This window comes from Scardinius erythrophthalmus, assembly GCF_964197995.2.
Source record: "Scardinius erythrophthalmus genome assembly, chromosome: 12".
NCBI lineage: Eukaryota > Metazoa > Chordata > Actinopteri > Cypriniformes > Leuciscidae > Scardinius > Scardinius erythrophthalmus.
Window position 1 is genome coordinate 26,102,285 of NC_138232.1, and position 20,488 is coordinate 26,122,772.

General features: G+C 42.4%; 1 protein-coding gene across 2 annotated transcripts in view; it reads right to left on the minus strand.

The window, feature by feature from the left end:
• The window catches only part of rptor (regulatory associated protein of MTOR, complex 1), a 425,184-nt gene that overhangs the window by 85,298 nt on the left and 319,398 nt on the right, over positions 1–20,488 (minus strand). For both annotated transcript variants that reach the window (XM_081381619.1, XM_081381620.1), the window contains 5 exons: positions 10,522–10,713; positions 9,466–9,606; positions 4,282–4,402; positions 3,720–3,860; positions 600–755 (listed from right to left, as the gene is read on the minus strand). In XM_081381619.1, the coding sequence (XP_081237745.1) occupies positions 600–755; positions 3,720–3,860; positions 4,282–4,402; positions 9,466–9,606; positions 10,522–10,713 (751 nt within the window). The remainder of the gene's footprint in view (positions 1–599; positions 756–3,719; positions 3,861–4,281; positions 4,403–9,465; positions 9,607–10,521; positions 10,714–20,488) is intronic.

A 20,488-nucleotide genomic window follows, 5' to 3' on the forward strand; every position in this document is an offset into this window, starting at 1 on the left:
AAGGGAAACAATATTGCCTAAGTTTTATCTAATTGTGCTTGCAGGATTATCCATTTGACTATAAGTATTAGTGTTTCAATATCTTAAGCTAGCTTCTTTCCTGGTCTTCATTGAGCATACAGGTCTCTTCATGTGGTAAATCTACAACATAATCCCTTAAATCTAGTTTGAACTTGTTTGTTCATCTTTGCAACAAAATGCTTGCTAGGAACTGTTTTTCTTCAAGGAAGTTTCACATACTAATAAAATATCTCAGCTCAAATTAATATTTTGCAGTTATTTACTTATGTTGCAAGTAGTTGCATAATAAGCGGGATATTGTACATCCAGCTGGTTATCACAAATTAAATCCTGAAAGGGTGATCAGGATCAGGTCTTGTATCACCCTGATGGAATAACTGACCACGGGCCATTGAATTATTCTGCTTATAGCAAGCTTAACATTAAAGCATTGTGCAATGTTTTACTTCAAGACATTTGTCAGATTTTAAATAAATATCTTGTGTGTAGAACTAATTTCGTACACATCTCAACATTCATTTTCAAAGGAATCCGATGAAGGTCTAGTCTATGGCTGTTGCTGAAACAGGGAATCTCACCAATAAGAGAATTTAAGGAAGAGTATGAGCTGACTCTCCTCATCTTGTCGATGGTTTCAAAGGAGAGTAGGTATTCATCATTATCAGGGCTGCCCAGAGTACTGCTGGCACTGCTACTGGTGCTCAGGTTCCCTGGAGAGAATGCTGCTGGACCACCTAAAACACATATAAAAACAAGCATGGTTGGGAATATAGATGAGCGATATGACCATAATATTATATAAAAATATGAGTATTTTAACAATATATATCACAATATTCAGTACTGTGCTAAAGTCCTAGGCATGTTAATATTTTCACGTTAATATAATGTGTGTGTGAAAATACTAGCGTGCCTAAGACTTTTGCACAGTACTGTAGTTCTTTTTGGCTGGAAATAAGCTTTTTAAAGTATCACGTTTTTAAATATCAGTGAAATTTCTTTGAATTTTTGATACCAATTTCAATACCACTACTAAGCTACCTATGTAAGTAAAATGTCCTAAAGAAAGTCCTTGTGTTGAAGACAAGTACAAATAAGCTAATTTCAGGCAATATAATAAAGACAAATGAAATAAGGATTCAGGTAGGAAATTAGACCAGAATGAGGGTGAGTAAATGAAAGAATTAATTATGATTTAAGACAATTTTCATCATAAAGGTATAATCGACTGTATTTACATCAATACTCACTAAAGGCCCATTCACGCCAAGGATGATAAAGATATTGTTCTACAAATTGTTCTAAATAAAAAAGATGATCAGAGTCCACACCACAACTATAACGAAAACATCACAGAGGAGCGATATTGTGGCAAGCAGGGCGGGTTCAAGAGCCATGGGAACAGAGTGAGCTCCAGAAGAATAAAAGGAGGAGTGATGACAGTGAGAGAGGACCAGGCCTGGACTTTATGTGGGTGTTTTGTTTTAATTTTCTTTTGTTTTGTTTTGTTATTTGTTTATTTTGTAATTAAAACGTACGTTGTACATTCACCGATTCCCGCCTCCTCCTTCCCTGAGCCTTTAAACCTTATTACCAGAGATGCACTGATGTATCGGCCAACAATCGGTATCGGCCGATAAAATCAATTATTTTCATCGCCATCGGACAATTGTTTAAAAACAGCCGATGATCAGTGACGATTATATGCTGTCAATCAAAAGGGTGTGATGACCGACTGCAACTCACACTGTGTGTGAAGAAAATATCTTGTGTTGAGTTAGCTAAGGTAAGTTAATGCGACAATAACGCATTAAAAGCTAAAAACAGCTACATAAAAGCAGGCTCTATTTGGCCCTATGAATCACCCATAGTTCAAGCCAGGGTTGCCAGATCTGCAGTTTTCCCCATACTAAGCATTATTTGTAGAGCGCCTCTCACTCAATAATCGCAATTAGCTCTGTGCTTTGTTACTTCTAAAAAGAAACAAAGTGTCATCTTTCAAATTCTGTCCATTTTATCACGAAATTCAAACAATAAATGGCGTTTTGACGCTCTTAAATGTGACGTGACAGATCACCGTAGTGCCTCAGTTCAAGCAGCAGCACGGCGTGCGAGTCTATTCTTCCACTTTAATACAAATTATATCTAGAAAAGCATGCATGAATATTAGAAGGTAAGTTGAAAGTTACAGAACAACTTAAATCCATATCATGTCTCATGTAATCACTCAATCAGTGTTTCAACCGTGGAAAGATGTCAAGCTTGTGAACAATATCACTTAAGGTTGCATTTACCTCAGGAAAGTCATCTGTTTGTTAGTTAGCTTTATAAAAAAAATAAAAAAATAATAAAAAAAAAACCTAGAGAGGAGCTTATTTACTGTTAATTATGTATGTTTGAATAAATTTGCCATGAAGACAAGTGCTTATGAAAACTACCTTACATGTGTAACTGTTTCAACCGTGGAAAGATGTCAAGCTTGTGAACAATATCACTTAAGGTTGCATTTACCTCAGGAAAGTCATCTGTTTGTTAGTTAGCTTTATAAAAAAAATAAAAAAATAATAAAAAAAAAACCTAGAGAGGAGCTTATTTACTGTTAATTATGTATGTTTGAATAAATTTGCCATGAAGACAAGTGCTTATGAAAACTACCTTACATGTGTAACTGAGTTGTATACAAACATTTCAGCTTTTATTTGAGTGTAATATTATATCTGGAAATAAATAGCAGTTGAATATAATATCTCTGTTGTTAATTTTAACCTCTAATATTATAGTGTACCAAATGAAAGGGGTTCTCTGTATAGTTTGCAGTATTATTTGGGAGAGATTTTTTATCCATAACAAAAAATAAACTATTGGTATCAGCCGATATCATTCTGAATAATCGGCCATCGGTATCAGCTGAGAAATTTCATATCGGTGCATCTCTGCTTGTTACATTGGTGCTGAAACCCAGGAGGAAGGAGGTACACGCTGTTGGACAGCACTTGCTGCTGAGGAGGATTGCAGGTCTGAGGAGATTGGGCAGCACAAAGGAGGTGGGAACCGGCAAACGTTCAACTTAACTTTTATATACAAAATAAACAAAAAACAAAACAAAAGCAAAACGGCAGCTCCTCATGGACGACTGCCACTTAAATGAAAACAAAACACTGGCAAAAAGTCCAGGCCTGGTCCGCTCTCGTCTCCTTTTATCCTTCTGAAGCTCCTCCGTGAGACTCAAGACCACTGTGGCACACAGGTGACACTCATTAGCAATTGCTCCGTTCCCATGGCTCTCGGCCCCGTCCTGCCTGCCACAGATATCCAATCAGAAAACACCAGACTTTAAAGAGCTTGAGCATTTGACCTTTTAGGTGTGCACCTGAGCTCAAAGTATCCTTTTCTTGTCCGAGTTCCATGTCTCAGAGAAGACAGCATCAAATAGTTTGCAATTACTGAACTAAGCTCTCTTTCCTGGCTTATTACACTTTTAATTAGGCACTTTAATGCACCATGTTTTAAGCAATCACTTTGACTTTGAACCAAGTGTTATGAATGTAATTGAAAAATGAATTGAAAACTTTTCAATATAGTATTTAAAAAAAAAAATATATATATATAATTTTTCCTTTTCAACATTATACCTGCTGACTTCTAGCTGAGAATAAAGTTAATTCAGGCTTAGTGTTATAGAGTGGAGTTTGACCCACCCTCCTCATTGAGGTTGAGGTTTTGAAGGCTCTTATTGAGGGTTCGAGAGGTGGTGGCAGCTCTGAGGTTTGTGTAGGAGTTCACTGATCGTAAACGAGGGATGGCAGGACTGTCCCTGCCTGGGGTAAGGTTCCCTGTCTCTACATAAACAAAAAAAAGTCAAAGGTCAGTGGCAGCCGGACATAACGGATAAACAATGGACCATGACTATGTTTAGAACAGCATACTACTAATTATGCATTACGTAAGTGCACAGTATGTACATTTTCTGTATGTATGGAATATCTGCCCAACTATTATATTTGGCAAAATGCACACTTGAAATTCTAATACCAATGTGTTGAATGAACAAGTATCAATATCAACCACAAATTTTAACATCTACTCTTTGACTTAAACATCATTTTAATGTGACAATATAGTATCCCTTAATTTAAAATGTGGCATATATTTAGTATACTGAGCAGTATACATTTAGTATGTTAGTATTCCATTAGGAAAACTTAATTCTATAAATCACTGAGAAAACCAATAAATCCAAAACAGTTTATAAATAATTACCTGTAGAATTTGCAGGTGAAGCCACAGCATAGTTTTTCTCTTCCTCCATGAATTGCAGAGCCACAGTACAGAAATTACTCTCATACTGCACCACTAGGTGACTAAGAGCAACAACCAGCTCCTAAACATGACAAAATACAGGTGAACAAAAGTTACTGAAAGTAAACAGATCATCATGAAAAAGTCACTATAGGTCAGCATGACAGATAATCCAGATTACCAGATAATCCAGACACCAATACAGATAATCAAGAGTCAATATAGATCAACATGGGCCAGTTAGGCAAGCGTCACAGCAAAAAGGGTCACTACAGGTGACTAATCATTTTAATTTTGCTCTCCCAAACTCTTCATAGAAAGGTAGTGCAGTAGTGGTTCACTTAATATGACGTGTATGATTATAAAATAATTACCAAAAAAATATTTTAAAAATAGTTTTAGACTTTAGCATATCACACAGCAGGACATGTCTAATGAAGTCAAGTCAAGTCACCTTTATTTATATAGCGCTTTTTATAATACAGATTGTTTCAAAGCAGCTTTACAGTGATAACAGGAAATTAATGCAACAAAGTTTGTTTTGGCTATACAGCAGCTCTAGACGAAAGTCATTGTCCAGATAAAGTAAATTCAGCTTTGATTAATTTCCAATGTAAAAATCATTAGTTAGTTGGACAGTCAGCTGAAAAGTATTTCAAGCCAACTACGACAATACAAGAGTCACTGTAGGTAAACATAAATCAACACTGCTAATACAGTCAATACAGGGCATCTGACATATACGTGCTATATGTATGCTTGTATGCAATATTATGTTATATGTAAATAAAAAGCCTAAAATAAATCACTTTATATAAAGCGATTATGTTTCTACAGAATAACTGGATTAAACCTCTTGATTCATATGGATTACACGTTTACAATGTCTTAACATTCTGAAGCATCAAAGTTTTGGTTGCCTGGACATTAAATGAATGGACAGAAATGTCTCAGCTTTCATCAAAAATTATTTATGTTGTTTGAAGATGATTGTTATTCTTATGGGTTTGAAACAATATGAGGGTGAGTAAATGAAGACAAAAGCTTTCATTTTTAGGTGAACTATCCCTTTCAACAAAACAGGCAAAAAAAAACAAACAAAAAAAACTGAATAACGGAACGTGGCTTAAAACAGAAACACATTTGATTAGTTGAGATTGTAGAATGTTAGCATACATAGCTTGAATGTAACTCTACACCCTTGCTTATTTACTATACGCTGATCCATTAATATGCAAATTAGCCCCATCTCCACTTAATCACAAAAGCTCGAACTACCTGATCCACTTGGTCAACTTTACTGTAGTAAACTCTGCACAATGACAAGTGGAAATACTGGTTTAATTCAGCCATATATGTTTGAACAAGAAACTTATTCAGAAGAAGGGGAAGAGTGAATTATACAGGGGCGTCTACAAGTTGATGTATCAGAACAGTAATGCGTTTTATGTATCACTCTCTACAACGTTGGACACAAAATGTTAATTAATATGATTAGCATTTTGCTTGACTACGTTATCAAACTGCTAATGTGTTGTTAATGTTACACAAACCATGTTCCCGCTTACCATCTTAGTCTGCCTTCTAAAAATCTGTATCATTAGACACACTTTGAACAACATAAAATGTCAGTGTAGAAAGACATAGTTCATTATAACATGGTAATATACATCAAATGCATAATTAACCCGCTATATTGCTAAATGTACCAAATTTTTCATATCAACAGAAAAATATAGCAGGATAACCTGGCTTCTCTTGAAACTCTCCTACTTCAAAGCATAGTTAATGATATGCTAAAGCCCGCCCAGTACATTAACAGGATTGGTTACAACATATTTGTGATGTAGAGAACAAGAGTGATTTCAGACCGAGTTTCTGAGACTGTCTTTGTTTCACCTTTTTAAGGAGAAAATTCTCAATAATGGTGTTGACTTATGAATTTGCGCATGGTTTGTCTTAAAGGATATTATATAAACAACATTAAAAACTTGATTTCCACTTCAGGGGACTTTAAATTACTGGTTACTAGTAAATTACTAGTTAGTAGTCTTTGGTTTTCTTCTGGGAACGTACACATCACAATATCCCTCATTTCATTAATTTCCTCCCAAGGCATATGCAACAAAGGGTGCGAGGCCTGGTTGAGTTGCATTAGTATTGTGTTGTCAACATGTCCAAGAGATACTATTTTTTCCAACCTGAATCTAAAACACCCACTACTCCCTAAGGCGGTTGAACTTGGGAAACAGTGGTTAAAATGTAGTGAGTTAATAGTGGAGTCATTATCGGACTCTGGCCCGAACTGAGGCCATATTTATGTAGTGGTGTTTACAGTGCCTCAGGAAGCCTCCAGAGCTGATACTTGCCAGTTATGGTAAAGGGCGTTACCGATGTATGCTCTAAACGGTAGACCAATCACCACAGACTGGGGCGGGCTGACCAATCAGAGCAGACAATGCTTTTTGGAAAGCAGGTTTAAAAAAATAAAATAAAATAAAAAACTAATACAGAGTGTTAAGGCAGAGAGTGAAAACAAGTGCTGCAACAATATACATTATAAGAAAAATATTATTTTTACATTAGGTGACGTATTCTAGTAGACCCCATAAACAAAATTATGAACTTGTAAATAGGACTCCAAGGTTTTCCTCCATATTCAACTCCCTATAGTTTTTATACCTCCTCAACTAATCTATAGAAGATACCATATCCTCTGCCCTTCACCTGATTGTACCTTGCCAGGAAAACAAATACTCCTATTTGAGAATTCTGTTCATTTTAGCTCAACACTGAACACAGTCATTTCTCAAAAGCAGATTGTAAAGCTGGCCCTAAATACCTTTTAGTGTGGACTATATAATAAAGAGACCACAGAAGGTTTGGATTGCCTACAAAACCTTCAGCACAATCAGGCTAAGCATCAGCATCCCCCAGGTCTGTGTGCTCGGTCCACTTCTGTTCATTTTGCTCATTCTGGACTGTGCTGCCAAGCATAGATGTAATTACATCATCAAGTTTGCACATAACACGACCGTTGTAGGCTTAATCTAGCCTGGAAATCCAGATCCAAATCTGAAAGATTAAGGGTCTGGCATAGAGTGATGAAAATCGCCCAGCTCGAGGGGCGGCACCAAGCATGCATTTGAAAATCTCACTGCACGCAATTGGTTAACACTATGACCAATCACAACTATAAGCCCCATACACTTAGCTACAGTACCAGCGGAGCTAACTGGTAGATTAGACTCTTGCCGTATCCGGTCGGCAAAACAGCAAAAACGTCCTTCTTGCAAAGGACGATTTGAGCGCTGTCTTCTGTTTTAGATAAAAAGCCAAGTCTAACTCGTTCATTGTAGCGGCCAAAGCCGTTTCAAACAATTGGTGTTCATCCATAGCCAGCCATCTTGCAATGTTTACTAATGACTTCGACGTCACAGCACTGTCGTCATCTGTTTAGCTCGCCTCTGGCCCGCCTATATCAGATAATCCGATGTTATTGGTGCAGCTTGGATACAAGGGCATATTAAATGAGCATCATTACTTGATGCCCGAGTAACTTGCTGAGCAAATTCAATTTGTGCTCTCGCGAGAGCTCTGGATTTCCAGGGTAGGCTAAATCAACAAAAATTATGAATCAGTGCACAGGACGGAGGTGGAGTGGCTGGAGGTGTCCAAAATAAATAAAAAAGTAATCCTAGATTTCAGAAGGTCCCATGCCAACCACCCCCTACTGGTCATGATAGCTCAATAGTAGACACTGTGACAAGTTCCTAGGGGTGAGCGATCAAAAAATCTCAAAAAATCTTCTTTTATGTTCCACAGAAGAAATTCATTTAGTGAACTAACCCTTAAAACACACAGACTGTGTGATGTCTTTTGGACCATACAGGCCCAATACGTAGTGAAAGAGAACTCAATTTGGTACTCACAGAGGACTGTACCGGGATCCTTAACATTACCTCCATAATACCTCCACCCCTTCAACTGGGGCACCAAGAGAATGTTCTGACCAAACTCTGAGAAATGTAAAGCTACCCATTTCAAATCCTTAAAGCAGACAGTAAGGACAGCGGAGAACATTACCAAAATTAGAATCAGAAATAGTTTTATTGCTTTCATTCCTATAAGGAATTTACCTTGGCATTGAAGCTTCCAGCACACACATATACATATAACAAGACACATATTAACATTTAAAAAAATAAATAATACACCAAGGTTTAGTCAGAATAAACATTGACAAAGAATGAACATATTTACAGTATTGTGTGTACTGGAACCTTTGTCCCAACAATCCAAGAACTCAAGCATCTACTACAAGGCCGACAATAGGACATTTTCTTTGCAGTCATTGCTGATTAGAAATAGATACTGGCCATCCAGACTCCACAAGAGCATCTTCCCCCAGTATGTAAGACTCCCTTGACCTCTGCCATTGTGAGGCTGGACAAGGTTTCAGATATCATCACTCACCACCTGCTTTGTTTTTGACTTCAGTAGCCAGCACGTCACTTTCTCAAGGATTGTTTAACAACTGCAATAATTCCATAGACTTGCTAAAACTGCATACAATTTCCAAAAACCTATCTATTCTCAACACCATCATGGCACTCAGCAATCCTAGTCACATTGATGTCATACTGTCATCACACCAATATTGTTGTATTAGTGTTGTAATTGTCCCCCAATGTACTACGTGTACTGTGTACACTGTCTGTATTGTGTCTCATAGCTTGTCCAGCGTCACTGTTACAGTATCTGTGTATTATGTATACTGTGTATATTGTACTTTGTTCTGCAATATCCTACAGTATGTGTACTGTGGTTACAGTCTTAAAATGTAAAATAGTTGTATGTACAATTTACACTAGGATCTGTAAGAAAATTTTGTCTCTCATGTACTCTAAACACATGCTTGACAATACATGCTAATGGCAAGAAATGATGTACTGACTTGACAGCACGTTTGGACAAAAAAATGGAAGTAGAAAGTGTTACTGTCAATCACTCTGAGATATTCATGATTCATAACAAGCCTCAGTTCTAAAATGCACAGTTCTCAGCATTAGAGCAGACTTAAGAAAATGATAATGAATCTGATGCTGATGAAAAATGCCCGTAATGAAATTCCAATAAACTTGCCTTCCTCACAATGGGACTTCCATCATTAATGAGTTGTGCTAGCATCATGGCAACATTATGATCAATGGTGGTAGAATGATCTGTTCTCTCAGCAGAATTCCCCACAAATGTACCCAACGCAAACACAGCTGCACACCGTACCTGCCAACGAGACAACAGAATACATTCATGAACCACACAACAGTCATGGTTAGGGTTATGGTGCTTATAATATGGTACTTCTATAGTAACAAGGCAAAACTGTTTTTGACCATATTTAAAGATACATAGTTTGGAAAGGAATAGACCTGGGCTAAAAATAACAGAAAAACAGAGAAACCAAGAAATCAATGTAAGGTTTGTAATGCATTATAGCAGAGTAATGGTCCTGGTTAAGGATCTGAATTTGCAGGGCACTGTAAAGGTAAACCATATATATTAGGGATGTCACGTTTCGATACATATCACGATACTAAACTCACAATACGATATTATTGCAATACTCCAAGACATACTGTATGATAAAAGGTTAACAGAAAATGTACTGTTGATTAAAATTCTAAATTTGGTATTACATTGGGTGTTTAAATGAATAGGCTTGGACATGGTGCTGGTAACCCAATGCACAGGACAATGGTGACACCAGAATAAAAAAAACTGAAAATACAGAATTATTTTAGACGAATATGCTTGCACTCTGTCACTGACTAGATATATTTAAAATAATGTAGGCCACTTTTTACTGGTAACATAAGACATTTGGCATTATCAGGACCCACAAATATTCCCCCATTGCATTATTATACATTATATTCAACATTACATATAGTAGTTTAATGTAGTACTGACACTAAAACTCTGAAAACTAGATTTTTTTTCCTCACACAGAAATTTTCATTTTGGGTGAACTATACACAATAAATATTGTCACTATCCACGATAGCCTACATATTGATACATTTTTGTATTGTGATATATTGTGGCACAATATATTCTTAAACCCCTAATATATTTACTAGAAAACTACTACTAGATTGTCTAATAGTAGAAAATATTAGTCTGGCCAACTTTCAGAACCTCTGGTATGGGATCAGACAGGAGACTGTAGAGCTTCTCATGGGCACTATCTCGAACTCCACACCAGCGTGCAGAATCGAAGTTCTGCCAGATTCTGCCCAGACAGATTGCCACCCACTGCCTCAGGAGAGGGTGAGGGTCGTTGAGTTGCTCCAGACAGATCGCAATCAGGTTACCCTGCAGACATGCCTCCTGATAGACAGAGAGGTCAATGAATCATCAAGGACAAAAAAACAAAACATTTTCAAAACAAATAAAACAAATAAATTTAAAACAAATATTACACCGTACAATTCTGAGAGTAAAAGAGAGAGAAAGAGAGAGAGATTTTAGAGAGAATTTATTCACCAAAGATGCATTAAATTGATCAAAATTGACAATGAAGACATTTATAATGTTAGAAAAGTTTTCAATTTAATAAATGCTTTAATTTTAATAAATAAATGTAATGAATGCAAATAAATGCTCTTCATTGAACTTTCTAGTCATCAAAGAATCATGAAAAAAGTATCACAAGCAGCACAACTGTTTTCAACATTGATAATATTAATAATGATAAGAAATGTTACCTGAGCATCAAATCAGCATAATAGAATGATTTCTGTATATACGTACAATGATCTGCTGATCAGGAAACATTTATTATTATCAATGTTGAAAAAAGTTGCTGCTTATTATTTTTGTGGAAAATAATTATTTGATGAATAGGAAGTTCAAACGAACGGCATTTATTTTAAACAAATCTTTACTCTCACTTTTGATCAATTTAATGCATTCTTGCTGAATACAAATATTAATGTCTTTAAAAAAAAAAAAAAAAAAAAAACAACAACATACTGACACCAAACTTATGAACAGTAGTGTACACTACCATTCAAAGGTTTGGGGTCCATTTACAAAGAATCCTGAAAAAAAAAAATGGTATACACAAAAATATTGAAATTGATAATAATAAGAAATGTTTCTTGAGCAGCAAAAAAACACATTAGTATCATTTCTGAAGGATGTAACAACTGAGACAAATCAGACAATTTTTTGGTATATGTATCAAAAAATCTTTAAACTTCACTCTGGGATCTGTGGTCCCATCCCCCAGTGAGGGTAAGAAGGTCTTAGTTACCATGACCACGATCAGATAAGTTGGTTCTCTTACGAGAGGTCTCTCGTACTGCGTAATATCTTACGCTATGGGGAAAACCTCTTTTCCGCGAGATATTGAAGCCAAAAAATTATCCTTAATTTTTGTAAAATGTAAAACGCGTTGCGGCAGCACGCGGATATAGGCGAGACAGCTCGCGCGCCTATTGGCTGGCCTGCGGCAACTGCAGCAGCCTGTCGAGAGAGGCCCCTCATGACGTCAGATCCAACTAGATGTACCGCATCGCGGTACAAAATATGACCGCCGCTCAGGCCTGCACTGGCTTTCCACAAAAATAAATGACGTCGAGTAATTTGGCTGTATTGCGTGTTTATGTATATACCTAAAAAAAGTAATAGTATGTGCATGTCTGTCTGTGTGTGTGTGTGTGTGTGTGTGTGTTTGTGTGTGTCTGTGTGTGTGTGTGTGTGTGTGTGTGTCTGTGCGTGTATGTATGTGTGCGTACATGTGTGCGCGTGTGTGTTTGTGTGTGTGTGTCTGTGCATGTGGATTTGTATGTGTGTGTATGGGTGTGTGTCTGTGCGTGTGGATGTCAGTGTGTGTGCATGCTTGCGTTTGTTTGTATTCCTGCATGTGTGTGTGTGACAGTATCATCCTAAACCAGCAACCCTTCGCTCAAGAGCACCATCTACAGGCCGATGAGTGTACAGTCACTAAATGTGCACATAAATGAATTTATTTTATACCCCCCCATGGATGAAATTCTACAAAACTTAGCAGAGGATACCCCCAGAGGATGTCAAGTTAATCATACACATGAAATATGGTGCAGTTCTGAACATCTCCACTGAAGATAGGGGCGATTAAAGCAGAATAATAGTGGCCCCCGGGGACCAAACGAAATTTTTCCGTAAAAGTCTAGTAGACCAACATACCATAACAATTTCTTCATCCTCGGTGCCACGGTTCAGGTAGTTATTTAGGAAAAACTGCATTTTTTTAGGTTTGGGGGGGCCCAGTGCGGGGGGGGGGGGAGTGGCCCCCGGGGACCAAACGAAATTTTTCCGTAGAAGTCTAGTGGGGCTACATGCCCACCAAATTTCATGTTCCCTGGTGTTTCGGTGTCCCTGGTATCGTTGACGAAAAATTTACGGGGGCCCCAGCGCAGGGGGGGGAAGTGGCCCCCGGGGACCAAACGAAATTTTTCCGTAAAAGTCTAGTAGACCAACATACCATAAAAATGTCTTCATCCCCGGTGCCACGGTTCAGGTAGTTATTCAGGAAAAACTGCATTTTTTTGGGTTTGGGGGGGCCCAGCGCGGGGGGGAGTGGCCCCCGGGGACGAAACGAAATTTTTCCTTAGAAGTCTAGTGGGGCTACATGCCCACCAAATTTCATGTTCCCCCGGTGCTTCGGTGTCCCTGGTATCGTTGACGAAAAATTTACGGGGGCCCCAGCGCGGGGGGGAAGTGGCCCCCGGGGACCAAATGAATTTTTTCCGTAAAAGTCTAGTAGACCAACATACCATAAAAATTTCTTCATCCTCGGTGCCACGGTTCAGGTAGTTATTTAGGAAAAACTGCATTTTTTTGGGTTTGGGGGGGCCCAGCGCGGGGGGGGGGAAGGGCCCCCGGGGACCAAACGAAATTTTTCCTTAGAAGTCTAGTGGGGCTACATGCCCACCAAATTTCATGTTCCCCGGTGCTTCGGTGTCCCTGGTATCGTTGACGAAAAATTTACGGGGGCCCTAGCGCGGGGGGGGGGGAAGTGGCCCCCGGGGACCAAACGAAATTTTTCCATAAAAGTCTAGTAGACCAACATACCAAAAAAATTTCTTCATCCTCGGTGCCACGGTTCTGGTAGTTATTTAGGAAAAACTGCATTTTTTTGGGTTTGGGGGGGCCCAGCGCGGGGGGGAGGGAGTGGCCCCCGGGGACCAAACGAAATTTTTCCTTAGAAGTCTAGTGGGGCTACATGCCCACCAAATTTCATGTTCCCCGGTGCTTCGGTGTCCCTGGTATCGTTGACGAAAAATTTACGGGGGCCCCAGCGCGGGGGGGGAAGTGGCCCCCGGGGACCAAACGAAATTTTTCCGTAAAAGTCTAGTAGACCAACATACCATAAACATTTCTTCATCCTCGGTGCCACGGTTCAGGTAGTTATTTAGGAAAAACTGCATTTTTTTTGGGTTTGGGGGGGCCCAGCGCGGGGGGGGAGTGGCCCCCGGGGACCAAACGAAATTTTTCCTTAGAAGTCTAGTGGGGCTACATGCCCACCAAATTTCATGTTCCCCGGTGCTTCGGTGTCCCTGGTATCGTTGACGAAAAATTCAGTAAGGTGACAAAAAAAAAAAAAAAAAACTTTGACAATCCCTATATGACCGCTTTCGCTAGCTACGCTAGCGGCGGTCATAATGAGGGCGCTTTGCGTCCACTGCGTCACGTCCCGCCGAAACGGGCGTGGCTTGGGCCTATAAATATGGCTCGACAGGCTGTGAAATCTGATTTTTCATCTCTTCATGCGAAGCTCACGCATCGCTGGATTCCGAGAGGAAGAAGCCGCGCCGTCTGAAAAAGCCTTCTAAGGGACGAGCCCTTGCATCTGAAGCCGCTGGCCCACAACTCGCCGCCTTCAGTTACCGTTCCTGCTACGCTATCTGGCGTCTATATCCTTTTTCTCTCTGCTAGTGTGTGTTCGCCGCCGCGACTCACACTCCCTCTCTAAAATAGCCGAGCTTCTTTTTAAAGATGTCTCGTTCCTGCTGTGGCTCGTGCCGAGCCCCACTCAGTGACGGGGACCGCCATGTCATCTGCGTTTCCTGCCTGGGTGAGGATCATGCAGATCTCACGCTCGCTGACGGCGGCTGCCCTCACTGCGAGCTGATGCCCATGGTGACTCTGAGGACTCGCCTGGCATCTTTCACCAAGCCGTAAAAAGCGCCGTGCTCAACGGGTCCCGGAACCTCCTCCAACCCGCGTAAGCTCGCCGGTTCGCCCACCAGCTTCGCCGCCTGCTTCACCCGAGTCCCTTCCTGCCGGACAGCGGCCGCCCCCTGCCGCTTCCGTCATGGACGACGACGAAGAAGCCGTGTGTGTGGAGGATGATACCTGCTTTCTCCTGGCGTCGGGCAGTGAGGATTGGTCGAGCTCTGCGGATCTCGCCCCCTCTGTTCTCCAGCCGTCTGGAAAAAGAGCGAGCATTGAGGCAGAGCTCATGCATCTGCTCGAGCAGGCCGTTTCAAGCCTCGGCCTCGAGTGGTCTGCGTCCGAGGAGCCTGCGCACAAGCGGCTGGATGTTTGTTTTTTTCAGCGAGACCGCGCTTCGCCGTCTTCAAGACCCGCGCCCTTTCTTCCTGAGCTTCATGACGAAGTCGTGAAGTCTTGGAAAGCTCCCTTTTCAGCCAGAATGCGTTCCTCTGTCTCAACGGCATTCTCCCAGGTGGACGGTGATAAAGACAAGGGGTACCATTCTCTTCCCCCCGTGGAAGAAGCCGTAGCGGCCCATCTTTGCCCGCACTCTGCTGGACGGCGTGCTAAGACGGCGCTACCGTCTAAAGCCTGCCGCACGACTTCAGCTATGCACGGTTGTGCTTACACCGCCGCCGGGCAGGCTGTGTCAGCGCTGCATTCAATGGCCATCCTCCAAATCTTCCAGGCCAACCTTCTCCGTAAGTTGGATGAGGAAGGACCGGAGGCTATCAGCGTGCCGGATCTGAGGAGTGCGACGGATCTTGCCCTTCGCGCCACTAAGTCCGCTGCACAGACCATAGGGTGCGGAACATGGGCATAGGGCCGCTTTGCAGCGCCGCTTTCGACCCGCTTGTCTGCATGCAAACGCCGTTCTCACGGCGACCCAGATAAATCTCAGAAAAGAGTGTATTTTCTGGTATCCCGGCCACGGCCGATGGTGTTATGAGTGTAGTAAAAATGCCCACAGCCCAGTGCTCATTCCTACACACAAGCACAGCCCGCCACACAGGGCTCGCACACAAAAAATCGACCTATGTCTATTGTGCATTAAACGTAATGAATGTGCCCACGTCCCAGTGCCCACAAACACTACACACTGCATGTTCCATGGTTTCTGTAAAAACGAAACCAACGCACATACAGTGTGTTCAAACAGACGGTGTTTCCAATGTAGTAAATGTGCCCGTTGTCCCGCGCCCACATTCACTCACAGACATGACAAGCCCTACGGGGCTCGCCTCGCTCGTTCTCTCTCAGCAGACCGCTATAGGAGAGTCGAGCGCGGGCAGGCTGCCCGCTGTCATCAGCGCGCCCCCACCTCGAACGCTGCAAGCACCGCGTCTATGTGACAGCACACCAAAGCTCTCAGGTCGCCACCATGTCGCGACCAGAGCCCAGATCTCATTCAACCCCTAGCTATTCATGCCAGTGCATGGGCAGAGCTTCCCGGGGTATCAGAATGGGTGCTGAACATTATAGAGAGAGGCTATTCGCTACAGTTCGCTCGACGCCCTCACCGTTACACGAGAATCGAAACTACGGTGAAAGAGGAAGTAGCACATCTACTTCGGGCCGAAATTGCGAAACTGTTGAGCAAAGGGGCCATAGAGCCTTTATCTCAAGCTCAGAGCGAAGGGGACCTGTACAGCAGATATTTTCTGGTACCGAAAAAAGACGGGGGTCTCAGACCCATTCTAGATCTAAGACAGCTGAACAAGGCGCTTTCAAAACGCCGGTTCAGAATGCTCACAACCAGGAAAATCCTCTCGCAAATTCGCCAAGGGGATTGGTTTACGTCAATAGATCTGAAGGACGCATATTTCCAAATACAAATAGCATCACGTCACAGGCGATTTTTGAGATTCGCCTTTGAGGGCCAGGCATATCAATACACAGTCCTTCCGTTTGGCCTGTCCCTAGTACCTCTTACATTCACGATGTGCATGGACGGGGCGCTCGCACCCCTGAAACTTCGGGGCATGCGAGTTTTGAATTACTTGGACGATTGGCTGATTCTAGCTCAATCTCACTCAGAGCTCATAGAACACAGGACCATATTACTCGAGCATCTCGAGAATCTATGTCTCAAAGTCAATTGGGCGAAGAGTTCACTGTCTCCCAGCCAGAGAATATCTTTTCTGGGCACAGAACTGGACTCGCTGTCTATGACAGCACAGCTATCGCCACAGCGCAGACTGGACATTCAGCGCATGACGGAATCCTTCCGCTGCGGCACTATAGTCCCGCTCAGACAGTTTCAGAAAATGCTGGGTCTCATGGCCTCAGCGTCATCTGTACTCCAGTTGGGCCTGCTTCGCATGCGTCCACTGCAGTTCTGGCTAAAAGCGCGAGTACCGCGCCGCGCATGGGCTTCCGGTCTGTTCCGCCTCAAGGTCGGTCAGGAATGCGTCTCAGCTCTGAAACCTTGGAGGGTGACCGATTGGTACCAGTCAGGTGTAAGCCTGGGGACTTCCTCGAGTGTGAAGGTGGTGACTACGGACGCATCCACCTCAGGATGGGGAGCGCTGCTCGAGGGCAGACCGTTCTTCGGCCAGTGGTCAGAACGGGAGAAGCTTCTACACATAAACTGCTTGGAAATGATGGCAGTCGACAACGCGCTGAGGCGTTTTTGTCCCCAGATAAAAGGACACCACGTTCTGGTCCGTTCGGACAACACGTCGGTGGTAGCCTATATAAATCACCAGGGAGGTATCAGGTCACGGAACCTCCACAGGTTGGTGGAGCGCCTCCTGGTCTGGGCTCAGCACAATCTGCGCTCACTGAGAGCAGCGCATGTGCCAGGCTACCTGAACGTGGGACCAGACAGACTGTCAAGGAACAATGTTCCGGCAGCAGAATGGTCTCTACACCCACAGACAGTCCAACTGCTGTGGAAGACTTTCGGCAGAGCAAAGGTAGACCTGTTCGCGTCTCAGGAAAATGCTCACTGTCCGGAGTTTTTCTCCAAGAGCAGGGATGCGCTGGCCCACATCTGGCCCCGCTGCCCGCTCTATGCTTTCCCCCCCGTCTCGCTACTACCTCAGGTATTAGAGCGAATCAGGGAAAACAGATGCTCAGTACTTGTGGCTCCGTTCTGGACGAATCAAGCTTGGTTCCCGGTTCTGATGCAGCTGACGAGCACTGCCCCATGGCCAATACCAGTGAGGAAGGACCTCCTCTCTCAGGCCGAGGGCTCGATCTGGCATCCTCGCCCAGAGCTTTGGTCCATACATGCGTGGGCCATCAACGGGTACCCGTTAACCTCCCGGTAGGAGTGTTAAGCACGATCACGCAGGCTAGAGCCCTGTCTACTAGATGGCTCTACTCCTCGAAATGGTCTGTGTTCACTAGCTGGTGCACAGCTCGTGGCTTTTCACCCTCAGACTGTAGGGTGATGGAGGTTCTCTCCTTCCTGCAAGAGCTACTGGATAAGGGCAGAACCCCATCCACGCTCAAGGTCTATGTGGCGGCCATAGCAGCGTTCACTAAACCGATGCTTGGCCAGTCACTCGGAAGGAACGATCTGGTCATTCGCTTCCTTAGAGGAGCTAGGAGGCTGAATCCTCCCAGACCTCCCACAGTTCCCATGTGGGACCTTTCTACGGTCTTGGAAGCCATGAAAGGTGCCCCATTCGAGCCGATCAGATCAATAGATATCAAACACTTGTCTTTCAAGACAGCGTTTCTTCTGGCTCTCGCTTCTGTAAAGCGTGTAGGGGACTTGCATGCGCTCTCAGTGAGCGCGACGTGTATGGAGTTTGGGCCAAATGACTCAAAAGTCATACTCAAACCAAGGCACGGGTATGTTCCAAAATCCCTCAACACACCGTTTAGGGCGCAGGTGATTTCCCTGTCGGCCCTGCCGGTCTCCAACGAGGAGGAGGTTGCAAGCTTCCTTTGTCCGGTCAGGGCATTAAGGGCTTATGTGTCTCGCTCGACTGTCTTCAGACAGACGGAGCAGCTATTCGTTTTGCCGTGTCGAAACTGAGTATATCCAGGTGGATAGTTGATGCTATTGCACTGGCTTACGCTTCTAAGGGCCTGCAGTTAGGTGTCAGAGCGCACTCCACGAGAGGCATGGCCTCGTCGTGGGCTTGGTCTAGTGGGATTGCCTAGCAAGATATCTGTATGGCGGCAGGCTGGGCCTCCCTGTCTACATTTATAAGGTTTTATAACCTAGAGGTTCCTGCCTCGCAGGCTAAGCTGCTTTCGGTTATTAACGTAACCTCGGTTCTCTCTAGAAGAGGGAACGAGTACTGTGTATCTTTGCCGTGCATGCATTACGCTCTGGTTCGCTTCAGCGATGAAAAACCAGATTTCACAGCCTGTCGAGCCATATATATAGGCCCAAGCAACGCCCGTTTCGGCGGGACGTGGCGCAGTGGGCGCGAAGCGCCCTCATTGGATCTGACGTAATGAGGGGCCTCTCTCGATAGGCTGCTGCAGTTGCCGCAGGGCAGCCAATAGGCAAGCGAGCTGTCTCGCCTATGTCTGCGTGCTGCCGCAACGCGTTTTACATTTTACAAAAATTAAGGATAATTTTTTGGCTTCAATATGTCGCGGAAAAGAGGTTTTCCCCGTAGCGTAAGATATTACGCAGTACTCGTTCCCTCTTCTAGAGAGAACCGAGGTTACGTTAGTAACCGAGTACGTTTTATGGCTGTTAAAAAAATGTGGTCATGTGCTCAAGACAGAGACAATGGGGGAGACAGAAACAATCTCTAATACAGACTTTTCTGCATTAATCATAGATGAACTGATCTATAAGTGAACATGCATCCCAGAAACTGTGTGAATGATTTACTGTCTTGTGCACTACTATGTATATACTACGGTATGTATTTTATTATACAACCAACGGTCAATGTAACCCCACCTGTATCATGCCTCCCATCTAATTAATCCTCATTTAATGATTTAGACTTGAATGCATGTCACCTTCTCTTAGAATGCAGTATGTTTATTACATCTATCTGAGCATTAATGAACACAAAAGGGAAGGCAGATGTCTAACCACACTTGAGATAGCGTCATAAATCCTAGCAACAGAGGAAATTCCCCCTTTCTTATTGGTTGAGCCAACCCCAAAAGGTGTGACCTTTGTCCAGCAATAAATAGCTTCTCTATTAGCCCTTCTCTCTCTTCTCTTCTGGCCTCAACTGCTGCTTCTTCAAGTTGATACTGTGGGGACCGTGGACGAAGTCCATCGCAACCCCCACCATTTGCTTTACAGTGACTTTTGACACTCACGGACCCATCAATGAACTCAATTTTCAACTCAATTGTGTCCACTGCACAGACCATGCAAGTATCAATTTAATGAGGTGCTCTGAAAATGATAAGCTGATGGTTATTTTCATAGTTAAATAGATCTTTTCCATAGTTCTATTTCCTGCTTCCGGTTCCATATCACTCACCATTTTACCTATGTATGTATGTATGTATGTTTGTTTAGTTTAGTTATGTTTGTGATTTAGTTAATAAAACTTGTGCACAATATGTATTTGGTTCTGATTCTCTGCTTGCAACAAAGTCCATTTTACGATCTTGATCTTGTTACATGTTCTAAGCGCTGTACATGCTAAGAAATAATTATTTTTCGGTGGCCATGAAAGATATGCTTTTCTTAGAATAAATGAATAATCAAAATAGTTCGTTGGAACTGATTAATTGATTGTAATATTAATTTAGCTACCTCAAGTTAATCCAATTAACTGACCCAAATACTAATAATTAATCATAACTATGAGTTATTATTAATATTTCCCCTTTGAGCTAACTTGTTACAAGGATCATGTGACATTGAAAACTGTGTCAGATGTGCCATCACAGGAATAAATTGCATTTTAAATGTAATCCTATTACAGTAATTTTACTACAGATCTTAGACATACAGACG